The sequence below is a fragment of the Microcaecilia unicolor genome, chromosome 5, assembly GCF_901765095.1.
Source record: "Microcaecilia unicolor chromosome 5, aMicUni1.1, whole genome shotgun sequence".
Lineage (NCBI taxonomy): Eukaryota > Metazoa > Chordata > Amphibia > Gymnophiona > Siphonopidae > Microcaecilia > Microcaecilia unicolor.
In genome coordinates this window covers 37489982-37514820 of record NC_044035.1, presented here as the reverse complement: position 1 = coordinate 37514820, position 24839 = coordinate 37489982, and the positions used below count along the sequence as shown (strand labels likewise).

Sequence of the window (24839 nt, the reverse complement as noted above, 5' to 3'; positions counted from 1 at the left end):
CCCATCCATAGCGTCACGTCTCCACAAAACCCTTGTAAAAATTAAAAAGAATACTAGAAGAATACTAGTGTAAGCCTGCATCTATGTGCATGAGCACTTAATCCATCTGAAAGGCAGTTAGGCATCTGACAGGCCTCCATCCACTCATTCCCCTCACATGCCCCCCCCCCCCCCCCCCCCCCCGCAACTTGCAGAATAGTAACCAAGGGCCGTTACACATGTAACTGCTATTTGTTGCCAATTAAGGCTAATTATAGCAAATAATTGGCTGTTAACTCCAATGTGCAAGTGACCTAATTTTATAAATTGTATGCTAAGTGTAAAGTTAGGTACCCAACTTTATAGACTTAGAATGCCAAGGCTAGCTTGACGCCAAATCCCCTATCTGGCCTTCTATCATGGAATGTTCACCCAGCTCTTTTTCTTCCCTTTTGACACCAATAGGATGGGGGCTGCTATTGACTAATGAACGCTTTCCAGTTGGCTAGAAGACTGCATTTCCTTCACTTATGCTCTTACTGAAAGGAAATCTTGCCTCACCAATCTGTTACATTTCTTTGAAGGGGTGGATAAACATGTGAATAAAGATAAGCCGATCGATATTGTGTATCTGAATTTTCAAAAGGCATTTGACACAGTACCTCATGAAAGACTACAGAGGACATTGGAGAGTCATAGGATAGGAGGTAGTGTCCTATTGTGGATTAAAAACTGGTTAAAACATAGAAAACAGAGAGTAGGATTAAATGGTCAGTATTCTCAATTGAGAAGGGTAGATAGTGGGGTTCCTCAGGGGTCTGTGCTGGCACTGCTGCTTTTTAATGTATTTATGTTTTTATCATTTTTATTAAGCAGTTATAATGACATTTAGAACATGTTGAGAACTTTTACAGAAAAGAAACCAACACTCCCCCACCTCCCTTCCTCCTCTCCCCCCCAACCCACCCTCCTCTTTCCTATGATTTAGAGATGGGAGTAACTAGTGAGGTAATTAAATTTGCTGACGACACAAAGTTATTCAGAGTTGTTAAATAGCAATAGGATTATGAAAAATTACTTTGAGACTGGGCATCTAAATGGCAGATGATGTTTAATGTGAGCAAGTGCAAAGTGATGCATGTGGGAAAGAGGAACCTGAATTATAGGTATGTAATGCAAGGTTCTGCGTTAGGAGTCACCGACAAGGAAAGGGATCTAGATGTCGTCGTTGATGATATATTGAAACCATCTGCTCAGTGTGCAGTGGCAGCTAAGTAAGCAAATAGAATGTTGGGTATTATTAGAAAGGGAATGGGAAAAAAATGAGGGTGTTCTAATGCCTTTGTATCACTCCATGGTGCAACTGCACCTCGAATATTGTTTTCAATTCTGGTCGCCAAATCTCCAAAAAGATATAGAGGAATTAGAAAAGGTACAGAGAAGGGCGACAAAAATGATAAAGGGGATGGGAAGATTTCCCTATGAGGAAAAGCTGAAGCGGCAAGGCTCTTCAGCTTGGAGAAAAGATGGCTGAGGGGGGATATAATAGAGGTCTATAAAATACTGAGTGGAGTGGAACGGGTAGATGTGATGTTTACTCTTTCCAAAAGTACTAGGACTAGGGGGCATGCAATGAAGCTACAAAATAGTAAATTTAAAATGAATTGGAGAGAATTTTTCTTCACTCAATATGTAATTGCTCTTCCCCTCTCTGACCATCATCTGATAACTTTTACACTTAAACACCCTCCTTCCCAGTCCTGTCCAATCTTAACCAATACATTTAGAAATCTTCAGGCTATTGACCCTTCTACTCTGTCCTCCAGTGTTTCAAATCTCTTCTCTACCACTATGTTATCCAAGTCTGTCAATGAGGTTGTCTCTTCCTATAATACTGTTCTCTCCTCTGCTCTGGATACTCTTGCGCCTCCCATTCCCTGGCTTGTAAAGCGTACCAAACCCCAGCCTTGGCTGACCTGTAGAATCCTCTGCCTACGTTCCTGTGCCCGCTCTGCCGAATGCCTTTGGCTGAAACCCCATGCCCATGCTGACTTCATACATTTCATACTAATCCTGTGTACCCATCTATCCAACATATATCCAGGAAACAATGACAGTGACCTTGACTACATCTCCCACCAAACTTCCATTTGCTTATTCCTGTTTTCCCATCCCCCTCAAGCCTCCTCTACCCCTTCTCCAATGCTCACCTACCCTTGCTCATACCTATCGTACTCCCTTCACCCTTGCCCATCTCTACCTACCTATCTCTTTTTTTATTCTGTTATATTTAAGTTATTTTTTTCTCTATCAATACTTTGTAATCCCTATTACTATGTAAGTCACATTGAACCTGCTTTGAGTGGGAAAGCACGGGGTACAAATGTAATAATAAATAATTAAACTTTGGAATTCGTTGCCAGAGAATGTCAGAAAAGCAGTTATCTTAGCGGGGTTTAAAAAGGGTTTGGATGGCTTCCTAAAGGAAAAGTCCGTAGACCATTATTAAAATGGACTTGGGGAAAATCCACTTATTTCTGGGAAAGGCAGCATAAAATGTATTGCACTTTTTTGGGATCTTGCCAGGTGCTTGTGACCTGGATTGTCCACTGTTGGAAATAGGATGCTGGGTTGATGGACTTTCAGTCTGTCCCAATATGGCAATACTTAAGTACTTATGACTGGTTTGTCTCTAGAACAGTGATTCTCAAATCAGTCCTTAGATCATACCTAGCCAGCCAAATTGCATGCGACAAATTTTCATAGAAAGACTGCATACATATTTAGCTCATGCGTATTCATTGTGGATATCTTCAAAACCAGACTGACCTGATGTGTCCCAAGGACTGAGTTGAGAACCCCTGCTCTAGTGGGTCATCTCACAACTCATAATGTCCAAGCTATGGATGCATTGGTAGTCCACGAAGTCAGCCTCTGTAGAGAAGATTTTCAGATTTGCGACATAAACATCTGTCCATACGTTCATATCCCACTACTGCCTAGAACCATGATGGCGAACCTATGACACGCGTGTCAGTACTGACACGCTTAGCCATTTTCGGTGACATGTGGCCGCATACAGAGAAGCAGCGGTGTTCCCCGGGGCGGATCGCCGATGCGTCCCCCCCCCCCCAGGTGCAGTGCGACCTCCCCCCCCCCCCCCCCCCGGCGAAATCACACCCCCCCCCCCCCCCCGGTGCATGTTTACCCGCTGGGGGGGTGCCGTGTGCGCTCCTATTGGCTCCCTCCGAGTCCTCCGCTTGTTCCCTCCCTGCTGCTCCCTCTGCCCCGGCTCCTGCACGGCCGTTAGGGGATCTTTGACCTCACTTCCGGCCGGCGGAGCAGAGAGCAGCGGAATGCCGTGGGGGACGCATCTCTGGGGGCCCTGTGATCGCCATTACCACATAACCACAGCAACCATCATCCAATCTACTGTTCTGGGGTGTCGTGGATTTCTAATTGACCATCATTGCTGAGATAGGTGAGGGAGAGGCTGGGAGAGGCGAGGGCATGTGCTATGGGTGCCGTTTCCCGCCATTAGAAATAGCGGCAGCCATCTTAATTTACATAAGGTGGTCAGTTAGGCTAGTTAACCCCTAATTGCCTGCAGGGCTAACAGGCTATCTATAATTCTATCTTCTGTCACTGCCCCCCTGATGGAGAACCCAAAAAATAAAAAACCAAGGTTAAGTAAAGGAAGTGGTAGTAGCAGTAGCCGACCCTTTCAAGAGACATGGACCGAGATGTATGGCATTATAGAAAAAAATGGCAGATCATTTTGCGTTCTATGTACTGAAACGGTAGTAAGCAGAACGTGGAATATAAATAGACATTTTGAAACTAATCATTCCCAGCTCTTGAAAAAAAGTGAGGATGAAAGGAAGGAATACATTTCCAGGCAGCTACACTTTTATAAGAGCCAATCTAAGTCCATCCTTAAATTTGTAAAAGGTTCTACAAATTTAACATCTGCAAGTTTGAGCATTGCTCACTCCATAGCTCAGCATGGAAAAGCACTCAGTGAGGGAGAATTTATTAAAGAAACTCTCCTAAGATGTGCACCAGTTCTATTTCACGATATGCAGAATAAAGATGCAATTATTAAGAGAATATCTGAGTTACCAGGAAATTTGGAGTGCCTGGATCCGATTACCAGACACTTTTAGCACCCTGAAAAATATAGCAATGGCTTTACTCACAATTTTTCCCTCTACGTAGTTTTGTGAAACCTTATTCTCAGCGTTAAATAATATCAAAACCAACAAAAGAAACAGATTGAAAGATGAAGTTAGTAGTGCTTGCTTGGGCTTGAAGTGTACAAAATACCAACCTTCAATTGAAGATTTAGCCAATGAAATTCAGCAACAAAAAAGTCACTAATAGGCAGATTAGTTAAAGAATTCCCCCTCCCCCTCACTTATCTTAGTTCACGGCACCCCACACAAGTTAAATAATATCAAGACCAACAAAAGAAACCGATTGACAGATGAACAAAGAAGTCACTAAGCAGGTAAGTTAAATAAATAGGTTTTGGTTTATTAAATACAGTTATATATTACAATTATACATTTTTGTTATTTAAACTATAAATATCGCGAAATTATGGTTTTTTTTCTCGAAGTGACACACCACCCAAGTTATGCTCGGTTTTTTGGCGAATTTTGACACACCAAGCTCAAAAGGTTGCCCATCACTGGCCTAGAAGGTTCCCACCTCGACAGTATTGGTAACTTTCTTTCACAGTACCACTTGTTCTTTTGCGCTTTTTCTTTTGAAGGCAGCCTGTAGCTAAAAAGTCCATTGCATTAAGATTGATTCCTGCTAGTCCTTGGAGAAAACAAAATTACTTATCTGTAGGAGGTTTTCTCCAAGGTCACTAGGATTTGAATCAGGGCCGTGCCTAGGGTCTCTGGCGCCCCCCTGCAGACTCTCAGTTGGCGCGCCCCCCCCCCCCCCCCCCGCCCTGCCTGGCAATGTGTTCCGTATCCGCTAGCGAGGCTCCAAGGCGTGTGGATGTCAAAGAATAAAGTGGTTGCTCAAAAGCATATACTAACCACAGTTGCTCAGCTGCAAAACACTATACACAAACTTGTGCAAAAACACACTCATAACCTCACCAAACCATAACAGCACTAATTCCAAGGACAGGATGAGCTACAACCTTATGCGTGGAAAGGTAGCACTGTGATTACACCGGGCTCTAAAACACCAGTACACAACCTAGTGAAACAAACAAACAAACAAAAAAAAACACCAAAAAGGGCTGAAAATACTACACGCTAGCAGAATATTGCACCTTGATCACACATGAAAAACACATGACACAACAGATATGAAGGCAAAATACTGAACTGGAAAGTTACCTCAAGAAGGACTCAGCATGCAGCAATACTAGAAAAATTGAAACTTACATGCAAAATATCACAGATGCACATTTCCAAAAGCTGACACATTCCAGTTAATAAATTCTGAATAAAATACTTTTTCTACCTTTGTTGTCTGATCATTTAGTTTTTCTATTCACTTTGGTCCCAGTGTCTTCTTTCCATTTGATTTTTTTTTTCTCTCACCATGTCCATCATCCTCCTGTGTCCTTATACGTACTGTCTTCCATCTGTAGCCCTGTCCGTATCCTTCAGTGTCCCGATCCAGCTCTTAAATTCAGCAGTTTCCCCTCCATCCATATCCAGCATTTCTCCTCCCTCCCCTCCATCCATGTGCATATACTTCCCTCCCCTCTATCCATGTTCAGCACCATCCCTCTTTCTCTCCTACCCTTCCATCCAGTGTCATCCCTCTTTCTCTCGCCATCCTTCCACCCATTACCCTGTCCCAATCCTTCCATCCATTGTCTCCCTCTATCTTGACCCTTTTCCATTCAGCATGTCCTCTCTCACCCCATCCTTCCAGTGTCTTTCCTCTTTCCCTCCCTACCAGCGTCTTCCCTCATTCTGCCCCCTCCTTCCAGCATTTTTCCTCTTTCTCCCTCCTTTCATCCAGCATTTCTCAGTCTGACTGCTAGGGTCTCCCCCAGTTTCTTCCCAGCAGCTTCTCTCTCTCTCCTGCCCATGTCCCCTCTTTCTCTCCCCATCTTTAAACTCATCTCTCTCTCTCTGCACCCCTCTTCCATCCAGCATCTTCTCTCTGGCTCTCACCTGCTCTTTTCCATGTCCCCTCTTTCTCTTACCATCTCTCTCTAGCTCTCCCCTGCTCTTTTCCATGTCCCTGGCTCTCCCCTGCTCTTTTCCATGGCCCCTCTTTCTCTCCCCATCTCTTTCTGACTCTCCCCTGCTCTTTTCCATGTCCCTGGCTCTCCCCTGCTCTTTTCCATGTCCCTTCTTTCTCTCCCTATCTCTCTCTGGCTCTCCCCTGTCTTCCCAACCCTGGGACCAACATGTCTTCTTCTCTCTTCCTTCCCTCCCACCCCACTCTCTGGGAGTTCAGCAACTATTTGTCTTTCCTCTCTTCCTCCTGGGATCCAATAAATATCCATATCTCTTCTCTCTCTCCTGTTCCCACTTCCCCTCCTTCTGTGGGTCCAGTATGTCCCCTGCAGGTCCCAGCATCATTGCCCCCCCCAGTCCAATAATCTTTCATTCTCTCTGCTCTGCACTGGTCCAGTCATCTCACTCCCTCCCCCTCAAAGCTTGCTTTAGATCAATGGCGGTGGCAGCACTCCACCTGGGCTGTCTTCGATCCTGCCCCCCAAAAAACAGGAAGTCGTGTGGCAGTACCTGGCAGAGGAAGGCGCTGACATAATAAGAAAAAGAAGCGCGGGGCCACAGCAGCCTTCAGACATGCGCTGTCGGCTCTGCCACTCCTCTGCCCCCGGAATGGGAAATTAACGTCAGGGGGCAGAGAACCAGCAGAGCCGACAGCGCATGTCTGAAGGCTGCTGCGGGCGGCTCCCGCGCTTCTTTTTCTTCTTATTCTGGCTGTGGAAAGAAGCGGCGCCGGCGGCAGCAGCGGATCTGCGTAGGTCTTGTTCGTCGGGAGTCTAGTACAACACGGTAAGCGGGGTAAGCGCGGCGCACTTGAAGGCAGGCGCCCCCTGTGGTGCTTATCCCGCTTACCGTGTTGGCACGGCCCTGATTTGAATCTTCACAACCTTCCTACCTCCCTAAGGAGTTGTATTCCTCTAGCTAGAGGAGTTTCCGTGCAGCAGTGACAGGCAAGAACAGGTGTGCATGGGTTGAAAAGTTGCTGGGGCACTGTTTTCCAATGCTAGGCTTACTCCGTGACATCTCCTGTGTGTGAGGGTTCATAGCCTTCTGTCCGCGTAGAACAGGTACCTACAGATAAATAACTTAGGCTGTGTGCAAAAAGCCTCCCTTTTGTTAAACTAAGTTCCTGCGTATGGTGGTATTGCATTTCCGTTGTCATTACAAACATATTTATTCCCAGGTCACAGTGGCAAAATGTGTTCTCCGAGGACAAGCAGGCTCTCATATTCTCATGTATGGGTAGATGCCGATCCGCGTCGTCCAGTCCAGCATTTATGCCCAAGTGAAAAAACAGAAATTTGTGAAGTGCGACCCATGCTCCACTGCACATGTTGAGTGCCTTTCTGCCCTCCTTGAGAACACGGTCCTCTCAGTTTCTTTCTCTCCACGTGAAGAGAAGCGGTGTTCTTCAGTGTCTCTTCACTCGTCCAATTTTTTGAGTGCCTTCATCCTTGTTTTGTACCCTCTTTTGCCTTGTTTCTTAAAAAAAAAAAAAGTCCCTTCATTTTGTTTCTTAGTTCTTTTGCCCGTGTTTAAGTTTCCTTTATTTTTCGACATGGGCTGCCTTTAGGCACTGACACCGGTCGGAAACCCCCTTTTTTCATGCCTTTGCCCCTTTTCCGGCACCATTGAGCCTTTTGATTTGAACGGCGAGGCCTTCCCATTCATGTCCGTGAAGGCTCCCAGTGGCATCTTTTGTGAGGAAAATGGCTGATGCTATTACATTCCCTGTAGAAGTGGAGGATGAGCCCAGGGCCAAGATGCTTGAGGTACTTGACCTCACCTCCCCTCTTAAGGAGGCAGTGACTGCTCCTCTCCACGAGGTACTGAAGGCAGTTCTCGTTAGGAACTGGGCGTCCCCTCTGTTGGTCCCTGTTGTCCCCAAGAAGATTGATACCCAGTACCGGATCCACGGTGAGCTCTCAAAAAAGTCAGGAGTACTAGGGACTATGCCTCGGCTCCCCCGGGCAGAGAAGCTAGAACCCTGGATTCTTTTGAGAGAAAGAGGTACCATGCCTCTATGCTCATCTCCCACATTCAATCATACCAGCTCTTCACGAGCGTTTACTTGCGGAACTCTGTGAGACAGCTGTCTCGCTTTGTTGATACGCTCCTTCTGGAGAAGGCCAAACCTTTTCGTCAGTTGGTGAAGCAGCAGAAGGCGTGTTGAAAGTTCTTTGCCAGGGGCACATAGGAAAACTTTTGATGTGGCATCCAGGATCTCTGCTCAGAGTATATCAATGTGCAGATTCTCATGGCTGTGTGTTTCTGACTTGGAACATTCTGTTTACCAAAGGTTGGCAGATGCCCCTTGCTGGAGGGGGGGGGGGGGGGGTAATCTTTTTGGAGAGAAGGTTGAGGAGGTCGCTGAGCCTTCTTCATCTACCTCCTCATCTAGGAGGGTTTTTGTTTTTTTTTTTTTTTTGCAAGTCAAGGAGTAGTCCCTACTACTACTTTAGGCATAGGTATGCTCCCTCAGCTTGCAAGCCTGCTCAGGTTCAGCCCCAGCACGCTCATTCTCGTCAACAGTGTGCTTCCCATTCAAAACAAGGTATGAGTTTTTGACTGGCTCCAGCAGAGCATAGCTAGAATCAAAATGTCTGTCCCGGATGACTTGCCGGTCAGGGGGAGGTTAAACTTCTTTCACTAAAGGAGACCTCTCATAACCTCCGACTGGTGGGTTCTTCAAATAGTCTGTCTCGGATACACCCTCAATTGGCATTCCAAACCTCCATATTGCCCACTGAGAGCTCATTCATTCAGCTCTCAGCACAGGCAGGTACTTGCAGAAGAACTCTCTTCCCTTCTGAAGGCCCATGCGGTCGAACCCAATCCACTAGGGGAAGAAGGGCAGGGATTCTATTCCAGGTATTTCCTTGTGCAAAAGAAGACTGGGGATGCGTGCCATCCTAGACCTAAGGGCCCTGAACAAATGTAGTTCAGGATGGTTTCCCTGGGCACCTTTTTCCCAATGATTCAGGAAAATGATTACCTATGTTCACTGGACTTAAAGGACGCATATACTCGTATCTCGATAACTTCCTGCCCATCGGAAGTATCTTCAGTTTTGCCTGGGAACATATCACTTTCAGTACCACGTGTTTCCTTTTGGCCTCGCATCAGCTCCCAGGGTTTTCACCAAGTGTCTTAACGATAGTCGCAGCATCGCTACGCAGACTGGGAGTTACGATTGGCTGGTGAAGAGCACCTCAAAGGACAGTGCTTGGCAATCCATGCGGTTGACTATTCGGGTGCTAGAGCTACTAGGGTTTGTTTTAAACTACCCCATGTCCCATCTGCATCCTGTCCAGAAATTGGAATTCAGAGGAGCCCTGCTCAACACACAGACGGTTTGAGTCTATCTCCCAGAGGCCAGGGCAGACAATCCTAGTCTTGCTGGCATCCAAGGTTCAAGCCTCTCGGCAGGTCATAGCTCGGCAGATGTTGAGATTGCTGGGCAACATAGCCTCCACGGTGTATGTTAACACCCATTGTTCGTCTTCACATGAAACCAGCTCAGTGGACCCTGGCTTCTCAGTGGTATCAAGCCACGGGAAACCTGGAAGAAGTCAACCAAGTGTCCCCAGATTTTACTCACTCTCTTCAGTGGTGGATAATTCAATCCAATTTTACTCCGGGACTTCTATTCTAAATTCCTCTGCCGCAAAAGTTGCTGACAACAGATGCATCTCTCCTGTGCTGGGGAGCTCATGTCGATTGCCTTCCCACTCTCAAGGGACTTGGTCCCTCCAGGAAACTAATTTTCAGATCAACCTCCTGGAGCTTCGAACGGTCTGGAACACTCTAAAGGCTTTCAGAGATCAGCTGCCCCATTAAATTATTCTTATTTAAACAGACAATCAGGTTGCAATGTTTTACATAAACAAGCATGGGAGCACCGGATCACGCTGTCTGTGTCAGGAAGCTATCTGGATGTGGCATTGGGCTCGTCTGCACGGCATGTTCTTTCAAGCCATTTATCTGGCGTGCGCAGGCAACTACTACTACTACTTGACATTTCTAAAGCGCTACTAGGGTTACACAGCGCTGTTCAATTTAACATAGAAGGACAGTCCCTGCTCAAAGGAGCTTACAATCTAAAGGACAAATGTACAGTCAGTCAAATAGGGGCAGTCTAGATTTCATGAAAGATATAAAGGTTAGGTGCCGAAAGCAACATTGAAGAGGTGGGCTTTCAGCAAGGATTTGAAGATGGGTAGGGAGGGGGCTTGGCGTAAGGGCTCAGGAAGTTGATTCCAAGCATAGGGTGAGGCGAAGCAGAATGAGCGGAGCCTGGAGTTGGCGGTGGTGGAGAAGGGTACTGAGAGGAGGGATTTGTCCTGTGAGCGGAGGTTACGGGCGGGAACGTAAGGGGAAATGAGGTAGAGAGGTAATAGACAACACCCTGGCCAACAGACTGAGCAGGATCATGCAACTGCACGAGTGGTCTATCCACATGGGCATGGCCCTCAAGATCTTCTGAGCGTGGGGTACCCCTTCAGTGGATATTTTTTGCCACTCAGAACAACCACAAGGTCCCTCAGTTCTGTTCCAGGCTTCAGACCCACGACAGACTAGCGTCAGATGCCTTCCTTCTACATTGGTGGACAGGTATCATGTACGCTGATCCACTGATAACTCTAGTAGGAAAGACTTTGTTGAAACTCTAGCAAGACCACGGAACCATGATTCTAATCGTGCTGTACTGGCAGAAACAGATTTGGTTCCCTCTTCTGGAATTATCCTCGAATGAACATGGAGATTAGAGTGTTTTCCAACACTCAGAATGAGGGGTTGATTCTACATCCCAACCTTCAGTCTCTGGCTCTCACAGCTTGGATGTTGAGAACTTAGAATTCACTTCCTTGGGTCTTTCGGAGGGTGTCTCCCAGGTCTTGCTGGCTTCCAGGAAAGATTCCACTAAGAGGTGTTATTTATTTATTTGTTACATTTGTATCCCACATTTTCCCACCTATTTGTAGGCTCAATGTGGCTTACATAGTACTGGAGAGGTGTTTGCAGACTCCGGTGAGAACAAATACAAAGTGATGTTATGGTAAGATAAAGTTCATGTGGCATGGCCACATTGGGGAAACGTACATCAGAAGAGTTGAGTTTTGTCCATTATGTATTTTAGTTTTGTTGTGTTGCAGGGATCAGACATTTATGTTAGATCGGTGGGGTATACCTTTTTGAACAGGTCAGTTTTTAGTGATTTCTGAAAGTTTAGGTGGTCGTGCGTAATTTTCAAGGCTTTTGGTAGTGTGTTCCACAGTTGTGTGCTTATGTAGGAAAAGCTGGATGCGTAAGTTGATCTGTATTTAAGTGCTTTGCAGCTTGGGTAGTGCAGATTTAGATATGATCATGTAGATTCTGATGTGTTGGTAAGTCGATCAAGTCTGTCATGTATCCTGGGGCTTCACCATAGATAATTTTGTGGACCAGGATGCAGGTTTTGAAGACAATGCGTTCTTTGATCGGGAGCCAGTGTAGTTTTTCGCGGAGGGGTTTTGCGCTTTCAAATCGCGTTTTTCCAAATATAAGCCTAGCTGCCGTGTTTTGAGCGGTCTGGAATTTCTTTAATGTTTGTTCTTTGGATCATTCCATGTCAAGTGGTCTGATTTCAGAGAAGTGCCCTGCTCGACCATCACGGATTTCAATGACATTTTCTGTGAACATTCATACATGTCCCCAATGAACATTGGTAAAGTTTTACGTTCGCTGATGCAGTACTTGCTGAGATATAGTAATCTTCTTTGACCTCATACTGCAGCCTTCTATGGTATGACTCTGAGATTTCGGCAACTTTGAGACACTGTATCTCCAGCAATATTTTGATGAGAGAAACAAAACTTGGCCATCTTGTACAACATTTTGCACTCTATTAAACAAAATAATAAAAAAATCTTCATGAGCGATTTCCATGAAGAAAACTTGGAGCAAACTTGGTCCGAAAAATTTGCGGCTCGAAAAAATTGTAAGGTTTGGCATTTTATATCTCTGGAATTAAAGGTGTGATAAACATGAAACTTATCAACACAAGGTTTTCGAATATAAAATTTAATTCTCCTAATATTTTCCATTAGTTCACAAATTGAGTGTAAAGTTGATGATTTTTGCAAAAACGCCAAAAATAGGGTATTTTTAGCCCACTTTTACAAAAAAAGACCTTCTGGAAACTCTTTTTAATCATTTTCATTAGAAAGAGCATGTTTCAAACCCATTAAAAAAGTAGGGTTGATTTTTCATCGCTGGCATATAAGGCCCTAGAAATAGGGACAAAGTTGAGGACGTTGCTATCGCACGCTGCTATCGCAACATCACGTGCATTTTATTATTTTTGTTTTATATAGACATTATTAATACCTAAATTGCGTTGGTCCATGGTGACATTGTCACTACCATTTCAGGAACTTGAACCAGTAACCCCATCGCCATAGGGGTCACGCCCGATAGCTGTGCAATACCAGCCACGGGTGGGTTTCTTGGATGAGGATCCCAAGCCTCTAGTTTGGTTTCTTCATCAAGGTTCCAAAGCCTTGTGTGGGTATCTGTCCGGTTCCCAAGCCGACGATTGGGCAGCTTATCCTAGGTTCCTAAGCCTAAAGTGGCTTTCTTAAATGGTTCCCAAGCCGAAGTCCGTAATGTTTGTATGAACTGCCAAATTCCAACGATTGCTTATTTATTATTGAATTTACGAGCCACTTTCTTTAGTGTCACTTCTGGGAATTGATACTGGCGGCCTGACGACGTAACTGATGGCGCTGGAAGCACACAAATAAGATGTTGTGCTGGAACCCAACAAACATCTTTTCTTTCTGGCCAATAAAATGAATGAGCCGGGCCTGGTGGATGCATAAATGTTACCAATGCATCATTTTGTTCGATGGAAATTTCTACAACGTTGCCAACCCACCACTTATTGTCATAAATGCAGGCAACATAACAACCAGGCAATAGTTTGGCCAATTTTAAATTAGGATCGACTATATCAGAAATTTTGGCCACAAAGTTAATCGTGTCATTTGAAACTTTGCTGACAGAAATCGAATTTGAATCAACTGGCACAAACTGGTGATGATCTCTTGTGCCAGCTATTGTGCAGCTAGCTTTCCATCTTTCTTCTTGCAGCATCCTGTTATCTTGGATTTCTTCAGTCGGAACATACATATATTTAATTCCATGAATGTTTTTGTCACAAAAGTTAAACAGATCTATTGGCGTCAGTATTTGGTCGGTTAATGGTCGCTGGAGGCTGACTCGAGCAGCCAAATGTTTAGTCGTGCCACCAACTCCATCACATGGTGACTTGCCATGACTCGTGCCAAAAAAGTTCCATTCGGCCTTAATTTCAAAATCATTCTTGTGATTGCGCAGATTGACGAAATTTTTGCAATTTTTGTATTGTGCTGCTGAACCGTCACTAAAGTAGTATATTCTTGTAATCTTCGTTTTATTTGTCAAAAATTCAATCAACTTCTGAATGAACATGTGCATGGAAACTGTATCATGTTGCATATGATCAGAAATTATGCAGCAGTTGACAATTTGCAGCACACCATCTTTATTGATATAATAAGTGACGAATGGATGCACTCTGCATTGTGAATTCTCCCAGTGAAAGCCTTGAGCAGCGTCATGGACAACAAACGAGTAATTCTGCGCAAAATCCATCAGTACGATAAGTTTGGTTTCTTTTAGGCCAGCTTTTAATGACTTCAAATATTCACTTTGATGTTTTGAAATGAAGTGGTGGGCCAGTCAGTTTCCAAATTTTGCTAGCGAGTTTTTCAATAAAGTTGTCAACAGTGAGAACATGTGTTTCGAGCGTTTCACGGTCAGTATGAACCCATTGTTTGAATTCTATTGATTCTTCTGAGTCCGTCCTCAAATATTTCTTCCAAATATGCTAACAGAGCCTCTTCACCAGGACGGTTTTGGCATCGCTGCAACATACAATCTTTGGCGTCCAGATCGCAAACTGCCTTTCCCATGAGCATCTTGTAGTCTTCTTTAATGTTGGCACCTTGTAGCATAAGCTTAACATTCTGATGGATGGTGCAGACACAGATGGAATGTGTGCCTGAGGCACCGACAGTAACACACCACTTTGGTCTGAGCTCACAGAATTTGGAAAAACCAATTTCAGCACCATATTTGTTTCGATATGCTACATACAGTTCTCTCAGATTGCACAGTAGCAACCGCTTTTGTTTTTGAACCTTGATGCCATCAAGCCGAACAGAAACAAAATCTTTTTTACCAGGGCACATCCTGCTAAATTCATCATCCTTGTAGAAATCTCGAACTTTGTCGGCGATTGTCTTTGGTAGCAGTTTGCCAACTTTTGCATCCGGTAGTGCACAAATGCCTCTCTTTTGCTTTCATTTTTGCGCTGTTTTAACCATATGTTCTGAAACGCTAAACTTTTTTGCTGTCACTGGTATTGACCAACACTTTGGGGGCAAAGTCAATAATTGAATTTTCATGGATCTATTGGATATTTTAATTTTCGTTTTCACATCTTCGATTAGGTCAGTGTAATCTTGGCATGACAGGCATTCCTTAGCAGCTGACTTGCTAGTATGTCCAATATCTTCAGCTGATACTGCAGTGGCTACCATTATTTTTTCTGCTACCACTTTCTGCAGGTGTTCAATTTTTCGTTTCAAATATCCAGTTTTATCCCTACTGGCCAACCTCCGAATTTTTAATGGAGAAGTCCCCAAATCAGTCAAACTTTGATCAAGAGTGTCTGAAATGTCCATATTGTAATTTTCTGATGACGATGACTCTGCCTTGCTTTTGACCATAGAAACATATTTGGCTTTACACTTGGAACACATTATTTGGCCTGGCTTCACATTTGTTTTCAATTTTTTCAAATCATCAGACATGGCTAGATCGACTTTGAACAGTCCATGTTTAACTATGTGATTTTGTTTGTCGAATTGGTTGCAGCACGACTTTTGCTTCATTTCGTACTTTTCCAAATACATCGCTTTGTGATGCAGGCAGATTTGGTCGTCGTCTGTGAACTCAACCTCCTATCGCTGAGTAATGAGCATTTTTTCATTGGTGGACAAGCTGTGCACATAATGCAGCCCAATTTCTTTAGAATAAAATGAACCATGTTGGCAAGTTGACGACAATTTTTTTCCAACAACGCAAATGGGCAAAGTGGGATTGTCAGTTGACTCTTTGACATTCATTTTTCGCATACTAAGCAAAATCGCAATAATTAATCATATGAAGTAAGTGTATTAAATTAATGCGAATCTGAAAAAGAGAAGTTATAAAGATTCTTATGTTATGACAGAAACATACAACTACACCTGCACAGTACAGAATCCTATAGCCGAAACATGCTAATGCGTGGCATCAATAAGGTACTTAAAGAATATTTAACCAATGTCATTAGTGTAGAAGCACCGCTAGTAGACTAACAGATTCATATAGCATACAAAAAATGAATTATACACTTTAAACTTCAGCAGAAATGGAAAGAAAATGACACAATATAGAAAAATGCATGTTGAAGTATATGATGTTGAGATAGCAACGTCCTCAACTTTGTCCCTATTTCTAGGGCCTTATATGCCAGCGATGAAAAATCAACCCTACTTTTTTAAGGGGTTTGAACCATGCTCTTTCTAATGAAAATGATTAAAAAGAGTTCCCAGAAGGTCTTTTTTTTTTTTTTTTGTAAAAGTGGGCTAAAAATACCCTATTTTTGGCGTTTTTGCAAAAATCATCAACTTTACACTCAATTTGTGAACTAATGGAAAATATTAGGAGAATGAAATTTTATATTTGAAAACCTTGTGTTGATAAGTAGTTGTGTGCAAAGTTTCACGTTTATCACACCTTTAATTCCAGAGATATAAAAAGCCAAACTTTACAATTTTTTCGTGCCGCAAATTTTTCGGACCAATCTTGCTCCAAGTTTTCTTCATGGAAATCGCTCATGAAGATTTTTTATTATTTTGTTTAATAGAGCACAAAAAGTTGTACAAGATGGCCAAGTTTTGTTTCTCTCAACAAAATATTGGTGGAGATAGTGTCTCAAAGTTGCCGAAATCTCGGAGTCATACCATAGAAGGCTGCAGTATGGGGTCAAACAGATTACTATATCTCAGCAAGTATTGCATCGGCGAACGTAAAACTTTACCAATGTTCACTGGGGACATGTATGAATGTTCACAGAAAATTTCATTGAAATCCGTGATGGTCACGCAGGGACCACCAGACCACTTGACATGGAATGACCCCTTTGCATCCTGCATAAATTTCATTGCAGTAGTCTACGTGGCTTAGCACCATTGATTCTATCAGGTTGCGGAACGTATCCCTCGGGAAGAATTTTTCAGGCGTTTGAGTTTCCACATTGAGTGGAACATTTTCTTTGTTGTGGATGCCGCTTGGCTCTCTAGTGTTAAGGTCTATTGTAACTCCGAGGATTTTCAGGCTGTCTGATATAGGAAGGGTGTAGTCTGGGTTGATGATGTTTGTAGGGTTGTCTGCGCTGTGTTGAGATGAGAGGATGAGACAATGAGTTTTCTCTTTATTGAGTTTTAGTTGAAATGCATTTGCCCATGAGTCCATGATGATCAAGCTGATCTTGATTTCGTTGGTGATTTCTGTCAGATTGGTATTGTACGGAATGTGTATTATGACATCGTCTGCATATATGGAAGGGTTAAGGCCTTGGTTGGATAAGGACTTGGCTAATGGGGTCATCATTAGGTTGAAAAGTATTGGTGATAGCGGTGATCCGTGCGGTACTCTACAGTCTGCTTTCCACGGTGGTGATATGCTTGAGTTTGGTTTTACTTGATATGTTCTTGTGGTTAGGAAGCCCTTGATCCAGCTGAGTATGTTTCCACCAATCCCGAATTTATCTAGTAATCTTATTAATACGTTGTGGTTTACCATGTCAAATGCTCTGGACATATTGAATTGGAGGAGAAGGATGTTTTTGCCTGTTGCTATTTCCTGTTTGAATTTGGCTAGGAGTGTGATTAGTACTGTGGAGGGGGCGAAACCCTGACTGTGATTCGTGTAGTATTGAATATTTGTTTATGTAATTTGCAAGTTGTTTGGTTACCAAGCTTTCCATCAGTTTGACTGCCAGCGGGATCTATGCTTCTGGACGGTAGTTAGTGATTTCATTTTTTTTTCTTGGTATTTTTGGTATTGGGGTGAGTAGAATATTGCCATTTTCCTTAGGGAAGAGACCTTGGTGGAGCATGTAATTTAGGTGGGATGTGAGGTCTCCTGTGAAGCGGTTAAGTGCGGATTTCATTAGGTAGCTGGGACAGATACCTAGTTTACAGTGTGTGTCGGAGAACCTGCTGATCACCTTTTAAATGGTGGAGGTTTGCTGTTTGGTGTGACAGTAGGGCCCTCGATCCTCTTACGTGTCCTACACAGACCCTGATTGAGTACCTTCTACATTTGTCAGAGTTGGTTCTCAAGACCAACGCCATGGAGGGTCATGTCACAGCTCATAACATCTGAGCCATGGCTGCGTCGTTAGCCCACTTGAGGTCAGCCTCCATTGAAGAAATTTGCAAGGCTGCAATGTGGTCTTCAGTCCACATAATCACAGCTCACTACTGCTTTGAACAGGATACCCGATGAGACAGTCGGTTTGGGTGGTCAGTGTTGCAGAATGTATTTGGGGTCTAGAATCCAACTCCACCCTCCTATGCCGTATTCTGTTCCAGACTGCACTCTCATTCAGATTGTATATAGTTGCAGGTTAATCTGTGTTACGTCCTTGCTGTTGCGAGGCCCAATTGACCAATGTTTGTTGTTTTGGGTGAGCCTTGGGTGGTAGAGATTCCACACACGTGAGAATATGAGAGCCTGCTTGTCCTTGGAGAAAGCGAAGATACTTACCGGCAGCAGGTGTTCTCCGAGGACATCTGTCTTCATATTCTCACAATCCCGCCCACCACCCCTTGGAGTTGTCTATTTCATTATTTTATTTTCCCTTTTTTTACCTTAAAATTAAACTGAGAATACTGCATTCTAGCGGTGGGCAGGAAGGCACTCGTGTATGCACATTGGAGTGCAGCTCGAGCTTCACAATGCTCTGTTTTTTTACTGGGGCATAAATGCCGGACCGGACGACACGGATGAGCGTCTACCCATACATGAGAATATGAAGCCTGCTGTCCTTAGAGAATACCTGCTATTGGTAAGTATCTTTCTCCGAGGACAAGCAGGCTGAATATTCTCACTGATGGGTCATCATCCGCGACGGCAGCCATTGCAAAGCAAAACCAGAGTCTTCTGGAATGCTGCGTTGCGCGGGCCGAAAGCAACACGCATGCGCGAACGTGCCCTACTCAGTTCTTTTGATCCGCGATCTGAAGAGACACGTATTTCTTTAACTGTGTTCTTTTCTCGGCTCAGAAGACCCAGTTCAGCGTTTAACGCTTCATTTTTTTCACTTTTCCTTCTTTAATTTAGTTAAGTTTTGTTATTTAAAAAAAGTAGTTTTCCACGTATTTCTTTAGTTTTTCTTCCCCTTTTAAGTTTTCTTGTTCTTTCGTCGTGGCCGCCCTTTAGGCTGCTTGGTCGAGGTATTTTTTTTCCTTTTTTGTGCCTTTTTATTTGGCACCATCAAGCCTTTTAATTTCGCAGCCGCCGGTTTTCCCTCCATGTTATCGAGGACACCCAGCGGCTTCAAGCGTTGTACTCGGTGCAACCGGATCATCTCAGGTACCGACCCCCACATGTGGGTTCTTCAGTGCCTTGGGCCTTACCATCTGCCTGTAAGCTGTGACTTTTGATGAACAAACAGACCCAAGTGGCTCGGGAGGCTCAACGTGAGAAACTTATTTCTGATCGATCCGGTCCTTCGGCATTGGCATCGACATCGGTACCAAGGTCGGCGGCTTCGGTGTCGACATAGAGTGTGCAGGTAATGGCTGCCGAAAGACCATACCAAGCTGGGAGCAGCAAGACATCGAGCGGGTCTCCACCTGTCTTGAGGCCTACTGCTATGCAGGCCCCCCGGGACCGACCTTCATCGGACCCGGCCCCGAGGAAGCGTGAGGATTCCACATCCTCCTCTTCGGTACCGAGGAGTCTCGATGACGGGCGTCGAGCGAAGGCTAAAAAGCACCATCATCAATCTCCTTCCATGCGCGGTACCGAGAGCTCCGGGAAGCCGAGGGATTCGGCACCCGAGAAGCGCCGGTCGTAGGGAAGTTGATATTTTTTCACCAAAGGTGGCCTCTCATAAACTCCGATCGGTGGGTTCTTCAAATAGTCCGGTCAGGTTACACCCTCAGTCTGGAATCCAAACCTCTGAATTGCCCACTGGGAGCTCTTTTTTACAGCTCATCACAAGCAAGTACCTGCAGAGGAACTCTCGGCCCTTCTAAAGGCCAGTGCAGTCAAACCCGTTCCACCAGGGGAAGAAGGGCTGGGATTCTATTCCAGGTACTTCCTTGAACAGAAGAAAAGAGGGGGGCTGTGTCCCATCCTAGACCTAAGGGCCCTGAACAAATTCCTAGTCCGAGAAAAGTTCAGGATGGTTTCCCTGGGCATGCTTCTTCCCATGATTCAGGAAAACGATTGGCTATGCTCTCTGGACTTAAAGGATGTCTATACCCGCATCTCGATACTCCCAGCTCACAGGAAGTATCTTCGATTTCGGTTGGGAACTCAGCACTTTCAGTACTGTGTACTGCCCTTTGGTCTCGCGTCTGCACCCAGGGTTTTCACAAAGTGCCTGGCAGTTGTTTCAGCATCACTATGCAGACTGGGAGTGCATGTGTTACCTTATCTCGACGATTGGCTGGTAAAGAGCACCTCGGAGGCAGGCGCTCTACTGTCCATGCGGATGACTATTCAGGTACTAGAACTACTGGGGTTCGTGATCAATTATCCCAAGTCCCATCTTGTCCCGGTCCCACACTCAGGGAGCCTGGTCCTTTCAGGAAAGAGGTCTGCAGATCAACCTCCTGGAATTAAGAGCGATCTGTAATGCTCTAAAGGCTTTCAGAGATCGGCTATCCAACCAAATCATTTTAATTCAGACAGACAAATCAGGTTGCCATGTATTACAGCAACAAGCAGGGGGGCACTGGATCTCGCCCTGTGTGTCAGGAAGCCATTCGGATGTGGCTTTGGGCACGCCGTCACAGTATGTTTCTCCAAGCCACTTATCTGGCAGGCGTAAGCAACAGTCTGGCCGACAGGTTGAGCAAGGTCATGCAACCTCATGAGTGGTCGCTCAACATGGGCGTTGTCCACAAGATCTTCCAAGCGTGGGGCACCCCCTTGGTGGATCTTTTTGCCATTCAGATCAATCACAAAGTCCCTTTATTCTGTTCCAGACTTCAGGCCCATGACAGACTAGCGTCAGATGCTTTTCTCCTTCATTGGGGGACAGGCCTTCTGTATGCGTATCCTCCCATACCTCTAGTTGGGAAGACCTTGCTGAAACTCAAGCAAGACCGCGGAACAATAATCCTGGTTGCTCCCTTCTGGCATCAGATCTGGTTTCCTCTTCTTCTGGAGTTGTCCTCCGAAGAACCGTGGTGATTGGACTGTTTTCCAACCCTCATCACCCAGAACGAGGGGTCGCTTCTACATCCCAACCTCCAGTCTCTGGCTCTCAAGGCCTGGATGTTGAGAGCTTAGAAGTTGCCTCTTTAGGTCTCTCAGAGGGTGTCTCCCGCGTCTTGCTTGCTTCTAGGAAAGATTCCACGAAGAGGAGTTATGGTTTCAAATGGAGGAGGTTTGCCGTCTGGTGTGACAGCAAGGCCTAGATCCTTTTTCTTGTCCTACATGGACCCTGCTTGAATACCTTCCACACTTATCAGAGTCTGGTCTCAAGACCAACTCCGTAAGAGTTCACCTTAATGCAATTAGTGCTTATCAACGTGTAGAGGGTAAGCCTATCTCTGGACAGCCTTTAGTTGTTCACTTCATGAGAGGTTTGCTTTTCTCAAAGCTCCCTTTCAAACCTCCACCAGTGTCATGGGATCTCAATGTCGTTCTTACCCAGCTGATGAAAGCTCCTTTTGAGCCACTAAATTTCTGCCATCTGAAGTACTTGACCTGGAAGGTCATTTTCTTGGTGGCTGTTACTTCAGCTCGTAGAGTCAGTGAGCTCCAAGCCCTGGTAGTGCATGCACCTTATATCAAGTTTCATCATAACAGAGTAGTCCTCCACACTCACCCTAAGTTCTTGCCAAAGGTGTTGTTGGAGTTCCATCTGAACCAGTCAATTGTCTTGCCAACATTTTTCCCCATCCTCATACCCGCCCTGGTGAAGACAAGTTGCACACCTTGGACTGTAAGAGAGCATTGGCCTTTTACGTGGTGTGGACAAAGCCCTACAGACAGTCTGCCCAATTGTTTGTTTCTTTTGACCCCAATAGGAGGGGAGTCTCCATTGGAAAATGCACTATCTCCAATTGGCTAGCAGATTGCATATCCTTTACTTATGCCCAAACTGGGCTGACTCTAGAGGGCCATGTCACTGCTCATAATATCAGAGCCATGGCTGTATTAGTGGCTCACTTGAAGTCAGCCTCTATTGAAGAGCTTTGCAAGGCTGCGACGTGGTCATCAGTCCACATATTCACATTTCATTACTGCCTTCAGCAAGATACCCGACGCGACAGTCGGTTTGGGCAGTCGGTGCTGCAGAATCTGTTCGGGGTTTAGAATCCAACTCCACCCTCCTTGGCCCATTTTTATTCTGTTCCAGACTGCACTCTTACTTAGTTGTGTTTCTTTTCAGGTCAATCTCTGTTATGTCCTTGCCGTTGCGTGGCCCAATTGACCAATGTTCTTTGTTTTGAGTGAGCCTGGCTGCTAGGGATACCCCAATCATGAGAACAAGCAGCCTGCTTGTTCTTGGAGAAAGTGAAGATACATACCTGTAGCAGGTATTCTCTGAGGACAGCAGGCTGATTGTTTTCACAAACCCACCCACCTCCCCTTTGGAGTTGTTCTAATTCTCTGGTTGCTTTTTTATTAAACTGATGATGTCACGCTCATGCTGCGGGCAGGAATCCTTTCACGCATGTGCGGTGCGCTGTGCCCGCGCGCCGGAGCGTTCTAGAGAGTTTTTGTTTTGCTTGAGAGATTTTGCTGGTCTCCTGGGCCTTCGCGGACGACGATCCAATCATGAGAACAATCAGCCTGCTGTTCTCGGAGAATACCTGCTTACAGGTATGTATCTTCACTCTATGTAGTTTTGCAAATGAGGAGTTAACGAACTGCTGTGATGGAAAATCATGAACAGCAGCTGATTAACTATTGTCTGCTTCTGTCTTTGCTTCTGAGACAGGAGTAACTTTCTGGGGGTCTCCTGGAGGGTGGGCCCTTGCCCCCCAGGCAAGAAAAACTCTAGCTACTAAATAAGTATTAGGCATAATAAATGTTTATTCAAATTGTCAAAGAAGCCAATCAGTAGTTATTGAAATATCAACAAATAAAATTCCAATAGAGTATACTATGTAGCAAATAAAAACAGAGTTTTCCCTGTTAACTGTCAATATGTCCACCTGCTAGTGGACACACTGAGGCTCGCCATCCTTGGTTCTGTTTCTTCTTAAATACTTTTTCTTCCTTTCTTCATTATCTTAATTATGCATCTTTCCAGAATATTCTGTTTCCTGTATGTTGAATCCAGTTTCCAGCATGTTCCATCAACGTCTATCATTTATTTCCTCAAATTCTTTGACAGTCGTGTAAAGCATAAGTTTTCATTTGATATGGGTTGACCTATGTCCTTATTATGCACAGTCATTATAGTCCCCTCCACCCTCTTGCTGAGCCTACAATTTTACCCACACCAATTTACTTCTCCTTCTAATTGTTTATCTGGATTCTGTAGGTGTCCTTAGTCACAGGAGTCTCTGGCTCCTAGTTGCTGACCAGCAGCTTATCACAAGTTAGCATAGACCAAATGTCAAACCACAAACTTCTCGCTGTCTTGCAATTTCATGGCTGCTCTCAGCTCAGAAAATGCAATATAGCTATACTAAAATAAAAAAAACTAGAAATATGGAGGTTTTGCACCTTTTCATGGATTTTATGATATACACTATTAACTATTAACATGTAAAACTATACATGAAATTTCTTCTCAATGAGGTGTAGTTTGCTTTTTCAAACCTACACACTATATTATTTTTACTGGGCTCATTTGAATACAGTGAAAAATAAATGAAACAGGCAATAATGCAAGTAAAAATGTTCATTGCTTTTCTGATTTATGGTGCTGCTGATCCATCACATTAACCCGTTTATACAGTTTTAAAAGTTTCCTCCTAAATCACTGCTTTTTAAAATTTTGTTTAAAAAGATGTTCCGTACTTAAGATAGCAAATGACAGAGTGGGTCATAACCTTCAGTAGATTAGCATAATATATTATCTTATCTTTCAGGAAACAAGGAGGCAGAAAAAAACACTAAAAAAAACTCGAAAATTTGTGGTTGATGGAGTAGAAGTGAGTGTGACCACATCCAAGATTGTTACTGACAATGATTCCAAGAGTGAAGAAATGCGATTTCTTAGGTGAGTTGGAACCATATATATCATAAGACAAAAGAAGTAGCTTAAGGAACGTGGTTTTTACTTTTTACCTTAGCAGTAAGGACTGGAAGAAATTTACTTTGAGGTCTTTTTAGTAAGCAGTACTAAAAAGTGACCTTAGTGCGCCTTTACATGGGTGTTTCCCACATAAGAATATAAGCATTGCCAAACTTGGGCAGATCAATGGTCCATCAAGCCCAGTATCCTATTACCAAAAGTGATCAATCCAGGTCACAAGTACCTGGCAATAGCCTAGAACAGTAAAACAGATTTTATGCTGCTTATCCTAGAAATAAGCAGTGGATTTTCCCAAGTTCATCTTAATAATTGCTTATGAACTTTTCTTTTAGGAAATTATCCAAATCTTTTTTTAAACTCTACTAAGCTAACTGCTTTTACCACATTTTCTGGCAATGAATTCCAGAATTTAATTACACGTTGAGTGAAGAAATATTTTCTGCAGTTTGTTTTAAATGGCTAAGGCCATTATTTTCTATTAATGGCCGTATGCTAATGTTGGCATTAGTGTGTTCAGCCTTTGAAAAGAATTACTACAGGAGCACTTTATAGATGTCTATTTGTTGGGTGGTAAGGGCTCACGCAGTAATCCTATTCTAACCAGTTAGCATGCAGTAATGCAGACGTTCTGTTCAGCACAGGAGTGCCTACCATTCTTTCCTCTAAGCTATGTGGGAGTCCTCCACCTACAGCCCTGCCAATAGAGGGTGTCGTTTCACTATCACATTTTCAATAGTGAGGGACAGGCAAGCTCTGCCTTCCTTTTTCTAGCGATTGAAAACACAGTATTGACACCCCCTCCCCAGCAGCAATACAGTTAGAGGACTCCCACACATCTTAGAGGGAACAGTGATACCTACTCTCCTCCCCAGACAGACACTCTCCAACAAAAATTTCCTTAGTGTCCCTCTGGACCGGCCCAGAATGTGACTGATGGGTTGTGCATGCCTTCCAGCAGGTGGAGACTGAGAAAAAAACTGTGTAACGCCAGCTAGCCAATAAGAGCCCTTGCCAGCCAGAGAGAGATCCAGTAATCTCAGTCT

General features: G+C 44.2%; 1 protein-coding gene across 3 annotated transcripts in view; it reads left to right on the top strand.

Moving 5' to 3' along the window:
* Positions 1 to 24839, top strand: part of SLK (STE20 like kinase) — a 322672-nt gene that overhangs the window by 167387 nt on the left and 130446 nt on the right. For all 3 annotated transcript variants that reach the window (XM_030202789.1, XM_030202788.1, XM_030202790.1), the window contains exon 10: positions 23630 to 23760. In XM_030202789.1, coding sequence (XP_030058649.1) covers positions 23630 to 23760 — 131 coding nt within the window. The remainder of the gene's footprint in view (positions 1 to 23629; positions 23761 to 24839) is intronic.